At 47.0% G+C, this 6,016-nt stretch overlaps 1 protein-coding gene across 1 annotated transcript; it reads left to right on the top strand.

The window, feature by feature from the left end:
* The first annotated feature begins 272 nt into the window (after nucleotides 1-272).
* On the top strand, nucleotides 273-5,750 carry tbccd1 (TBCC domain containing 1). Its single transcript, XM_071341759.1, has 8 exons — nucleotides 273-550; nucleotides 1,136-1,470; nucleotides 1,722-1,877; nucleotides 2,412-2,549; nucleotides 2,823-3,051; nucleotides 3,265-3,451; nucleotides 3,589-4,092; nucleotides 4,314-5,750. Exons 2-8 carry the CDS (start codon nucleotides 1,138-1,140, stop codon nucleotides 4,525-4,527), a joined length of 1,761 nt encoding a protein of 586 aa, XP_071197860.1. The 5' UTR covers nucleotides 273-550; nucleotides 1,136-1,137; the 3' UTR covers nucleotides 4,528-5,750.
* Nucleotides 5,751-6,016: the final 266 nt, after the last annotated feature.

The following is a 6,016-nucleotide window of genomic DNA, read 5'->3' as shown; positions in this document are numbered from 1 at the left end:
CTGGAAGTCCCGCCTCTCGTGCTAACGCCCGCCCACCGTATATATCAGAGGCACATCCTACATTCATCCACTAGAAAATATACTGCCAATTATATATATAGCTCTTAAAGCGACAGCAATAAAAGCCGGTGTACACTTTTTAAATATATTTGCAATATATTTTCTAGTGGATGAATGTAGAATGTGCATCGGATTCTTACAATATGCCTGGTGCCTTTCAGCAATTCTCCCTTTATGTCGGACTTGATGCACCACCAGGCAGTGCACTGTGCGCGCGACCTTCGCTATGTGTAGTCGCGCGCAACAGATGAGAACATGCAAGGGCGCCAAATAGGAAGAACGTCGAACGTTCTGTAGCTAGCTACGTGCTGATCAAATTCACAGCATAGTAAACAAACCATACCAAAAGCCAGGTAGCTAGCTAAATACTGTAAGGTACTGAACTTTAATTTTACTTATGAGGGAGCTTGATCACCAGTTACTTTTCCTGGAACTTCGAGGCAGGACCAGAAATCGCTTGGACTAGTGGAAACTTGCTGAACAAGCCAAGGTAAACTAAGCGTCAAGTGTTTTGTCTCTGCTAGTCTGACTGCTTTGCATCTGCTGCTAAGCCATGTTGCTAGCTAACTAGCTCGCTAACGTTCCCTTGCTAAATAAATAAATCAAGCAAATGCTGTTAGCTACCTACAGATCATCTCTAGTGGCCAGTTGTTGTCATGGGAACATCCGGCGTCCACTCTGTTAGCCAGGAAGGAACAGCAGAGTCAGACAACACAGACATTTGCAATGGAACAAGCAGTCACATATATAAAATAAAACATTATTTAAAGTGCTTTAGTGCACTAGCTAGTTATAAAGGGGATATTCTGTTTGCCCATAAGGTTCAAATTCAGTTTTTATAATACAGCTAGTTAGTTACCCTTTTAATTACGAGTTATCTAATAATACTGGAATATTGAACAGCAGACCAGAAGGCACCAATGAATAGGTGAACTCTTGTCTACAACCTTCTTAATTCAATGCACTACCATAGCTCAGATATCTCACCACACTCACTGTATGCTCATCCCTCTGTCTGACCTCTCACCCAGTTATTTTGTTCTTCCACTCCCTCCTCCTCCTGGCCCACTAACAGCCATGGACCAGGGTGGTGGTGTGGCGGTGTGGCCTCGCATGGAGCCCTTCCTCTTGGGGGCTCTGCAGGTGGCACCCCCTACCAAACTCAGCCTGCACTACCTGCGCAAGATGGCTGCCTACGTGCACTCGCGAGAGGGCTGCTTCCCCATGCTAGGCTGGCTCATGTGGAGGCACATTGCCTGTGGCAAGCTGCAGCTCCCTGAGGACCTGGCCTGGCTCTACTTTGAGACCTTTGACCTGCTGGCTGGTCACCCTGCAGAGGAGAGGCTGGAGTGGGCTGAGAACCTGTCCCAGTGCTCCTCCCCCAGAGAGCTGGACCGCCAGAGGAGCAAGGTGAGCTGTGAGCACACTAAGGAGGGATGAGAAAAGGGCAGAGACCTGTATGACTATGTCCCCCAGGGATGTGTTGTCAGTTGGGCTGTAATAATATCTATCCTGTTGTATCCTGCACTTTTTTTTGTTTAGACAGACTTTGATACAAGAGTCTGTCTATTATCCTTTTAGGTATTGTTTGTGAGACTGACCTATGTCATGTATTGGTTTGTGTTCAGAATCTCTGTATTTTCCTCTTCTCTCTTTTCTAGTTGTGTGTGGACACGCTGCAGTTCCTCCTCTTCCTCTACATTCAGCAGCTGAACCGGGTGTCTCTGCGTACATCTCTGATTGGTGAAGAGTGGCCAAGCCCCCGCTCTCGCTCCCCCTCCTCGGACCGCGAGGCAAAGACCAGCTCTCAAAACAAGGTCCTGTTGCTTTATATTGCTTACAAGTTTAACGGCAGGCTGAGAGTGTAAATGTACACAATCCGTTTTTACGATTAAGTCTCTAACCTATCTCTATACTTGGACATTATTTCGTTTTCTTTCTTGAAATGCAAAGCAAAACATATTCTGATGGTCTAGTTACTGACATTTTATTATAAACTGGGTGGTTTGAGCCCTGAATGCTGATTGGCTGACAGCCATAATATATCAGACCGTATACCATGGGTATGACAAAACATTTATTTTTACTGCTCTAATTATGTTGGTAAACAGTTTATAATTGCAATAAGGCACCTCGGGGGTTTGTGGTACATGGTCAATATACCACGGCTAAGGGCTGTGTCCAGGCACTCCGCAATGCGTTGTTCATAAGAACAACCTTAGCCGTGGTATATTAGCCATATACCACACCCCCTCATGCCTCATTGCTTAAATATACTACCCCATTGCATTAGCTCCCATATCCATGCAATGTATCATTGTTCAGTCTTTTCCCCCTGTTGCTGTGATCAGAACTGGGACGACCAGGCCCACCTGTCCTTCCTCCAGACCCACCTGTGTGAGCTGCTGGAGCTGCTAGTAGAACCAGGCCAGCTGTCAGGGTCCGGCCAAGCCGTGAAGGACAGCCAGGTCTCTCTGGAGGCTCTACAGGTGAAGCGAGGGAACATGGTCCGCATCCCAAATAGAAACCTATTCCCTATACAGTGCACTACTTTTGACCAGAGCCATCTGGGCTCTGTAGTAGTGCACTATATAGGGAAATGGATGACATTTGGATGCACTCATCCTCAACTATATATTCTTGTATAAAACAGTGAAAGGTTCCATAACATGCCCAATATGTTGCAGTGTTCATTACATTTTTACAATACAACTATTTGCCTTTTCAGTAAACAACAATACAATAAAATATTTTCTCTACAGGGCCTCAGCCTGCTGCTGGAGGGCTCAGTGTCCCGCGGCCGGACCGTCCACCCCATCCACAAACTGCTCTCCAGAGCCCCACTCCAGGCCCAAGCAGGGTACTCCAAACTCAGCCGCTCCTTCTCGCTGCACCCCCTGCTGGCATGGCTCAGACAGGCCCTCGTCCCCAACCCCTTTGGGATGTCAACCTGCCTGAGGTCTGGGAAGAAGCTGGCCTGGGCTCAGCAAGGTAGGTTACTACCACCCAAAGTAAACCCTAATGTTGATCATTCATTTATATTTAGATGCACAGTCAAATAAGGTGTGTTAGTATGTTTTATAGAAATGAGTGCGTTATCTTGTAACTCTTTTCTAGCTCACCTTTTTCTGTGGGAGATTTAGAGAGCTATCAGGATTGAAGCATGGCTGTCTGTCCGTGACTGTCTGTTCTCCTGTCCTCTAGTGGAGGGAGCCATGAAGAGAGCTAAGATTGCCCGGAACACCCACACGGCCCCCCCAGGCAGCAAGATGGTGCTGATGTCACAGGTGTTCAGACAGACTCTGGCCAAGGACTCAGACAAGCTAGCAGGAGCTAACGTCAAAATACACCGCTGCAGTGACGCCTTTATCTACCTCCTCTCTCCACTCAGGTGAGAGGTTCTCTACACATAGTCAGACTGGACACTACACCTGTAGCATGCCCCATCTAACTACAAAAACAGATCCATTTCAGTAGAAATATCCCTTTTCTTAGATGAGATGGCATTCCCCGTGGTGTGTGTTTCAGGTCAGTGAGCCTGGACAAGTGTCGTAACAGCACGGTAGTCCTGGGTCCCATCGAGACCAGTATCCACATCCAGAGCTGTGAGAACGTCAAGGTGGTGTGTGTGGCTGGCCGTCTAGCCATAGGGTCCTCCTCCTACTGTACCATCCATGCCCTCACCCCCACCCAGCCTCTACTGCTCCCTGGGAACACTGCACTCACCCTGGGGCCCTTCCACACACATTACCCCTCCCTGGAGGATCACATGGCCAGTGTGGGTCTAGCTGTGGTGCCCAATGCCTGGGACCAGCCCTTACTGGTGGGAGTGGAGGGTACCATCCCAGACCCTGGATCCTACAGGCTGCTGCCGCCGGCTGAGTTCTGCCCCCTTGTGGTGCCCTTCAGGATGGAGGGGGATACGTGTGAGGTGCCAGGTGGGCTGCCATCGCTGTACCAGAAGGCCCATGAGGAGAGGGAGAAGAGTGTACAGGACTGGCAGAAGATGGTGAAGGATGCCCACTTGAACAAGTGAGTCATTAACAGAGAAGACCAAACTGCTAGATTTATTAATAATGGAAATTTGACCTGGACTCAGACTGAAAACATGAACTGCTTCCCAGTTTCCATGATCAATGTGAATTATGAAGCAACCCTTTAAAATGTCAGATTTTTATACAGGGTTGTGAGCTCTGAGGAGTCTGGTAATGTTCCTCTTGTTCCTCTATTCAGTCATGCGTCTCTGTTTTCAGGGAGCAGCGGCGTCAGTTCCAGGCCCTGGTGGAGCAGAAGTTCCATGAATGGCTGTTGGAGTCGGGACACAGGCAGGAGCTTGATAGCCTTATCCCCCCCTGCATCGCATCCCAGGACCCCTCGGACAGCGACAGCCTGGAGGCCAGGACCAATGACACCAGACAGGAAGGGACATCTATACGGGAAGTGGGACATACCCTTCTGCCTTGCTGACTTTTTGGGTTCTTGTTGATGGAGATCCCCATACAAAGCTCTTGCCTTTGCCTCTCAGTCAGCGGTTTGCCTCACAGCCACTAGCACTTCTAATCCCTTTGTTTGCCTGCTGTCTGTCCACAGTTCCAAGCAGGATCTGATCTGAGGATCAGTAGACTACAGAAGGAGGATGGTCTGGTATAGACAACTGGCTTTGTTCCCCTTCATCCAGCTGAGACTGTTGCGTCCCGATTCTCTACCCTTCTCCTGAAGTGTGTACTTGTACACTCCCTCTCATGTATTTTACAACAGTGTGGATGTGCAGGGTAGAGAATCAGGACAGAGCCAGTGGTCCTAGAGCACTTGGGGTACAATAACATGGTACCCATTGTTAGCCACACTGGTTAGATCTGTGTAGTGTGGTACCTCTGTAGTGGGTACTGTACTATTTAAATAATAGGGAATCAGGTTGTGCTGTTAATCCAGAGATTTACCTTGTCCAGTATGTAGAAGAAATGAATTAATGTATTCATGTGATTGTACAGTATGTATGATATTACGTCTTAATATGCCTTTTCTGGTAGCATAGGAGAGAGGGTGTGATGAATTTAAAGGTCTGCCTCTTCAACAAATTCCAATGAATGTAGTACCTTCCTAGCCTGAGTGCCAATCTATTGTGCTATCATGTCAACTCCTTAATACTGTTTCAAAATGTTTGGCTTGACAATGATCAATGGAGATGGCAAGAGCACAAACAGATGTGGGACCAGGCTAGTACTTCCCTGGGATGGGTATTTGAAGCCTTTAGACTTTAGACAACACGCACCTCTAAGAGGATGGATGACAGGGCACATTAGTGTAATGAGAAGAGAAACATGCCTTTGAGGGAGCAGTTCTATTCCATTATATGGGTCAATGGACAGTGGACCTAAAGCAAAGATCTGTGTACTGTTAAAATTAGCCTAGTATGCGCCAGAGGATGCTGATGTGCTAGGTAACCTAAGTCTATCCCTTCTTTGTTAGTCCTCTCCCTTCAGTGTGTAGAAGGATGGATGATATTGTGGTTATTATGCCTTACTGCTGTAGCTTAGTTCTCAGTGACTTGCCTTTCAATTCAATTGCACTATGCTTCCCTACCTACACAATTACAATGGAATTCATTTACAATGGTTTCTAAGAGCACAATTTTGTTTAGTTCTCAGGTGTTCTTTAGACATCAATAAACTATTCGTTTTTTGCCTTGACGTGCCATTTTATGTGTTGTTGATGATTAGTGTACTTTCCTAGAGACCCTGTATATCGACCTCAATGTTTACTTATACTGTTAGACTAATCACACACCATTACAATTATCTGTAGCACAGTCAACATGTATAGAGATTACGCCAATGACCTTTTAAAGGGGGAATCTGCAGTTCAAACAATAAAGCGGCCACCCCGCCACTGATTTGGTAAAGAGCTGAGGGATGGGGCTGGAGGCAAGGACTGACCATCTGTAAGATCAAAATGA

Source organism: Salvelinus alpinus, chromosome 14 (assembly GCF_045679555.1).
Source record: "Salvelinus alpinus chromosome 14, SLU_Salpinus.1, whole genome shotgun sequence".
NCBI classification, from domain to species: Eukaryota; Metazoa; Chordata; class Actinopteri; order Salmoniformes; family Salmonidae; genus Salvelinus; species Salvelinus alpinus.
This window is presented reverse-complemented; position numbering and strand designations above follow the sequence as displayed.

Coding starts and splice junctions, on each gene's coding strand:
- tbccd1 (XM_071341759.1), top strand. CDS start 1,138: ATGGACCAGGGTGGTGGTGTGGCGGTGTGGCCTCGCATGGAGCCCTTC. Junction 1,878..2,411: donor AGACCAGCTCTCAAAACAAG/GTCCTGTTGCTT, acceptor TGCTGTGATCAG/AACTGGGACGACCAGGCCCA. Junction 3,052..3,264: donor GCTGGCCTGGGCTCAGCAAG/GTAGGTTACTAC, acceptor CCTGTCCTCTAG/TGGAGGGAGCCATGAAGAGA.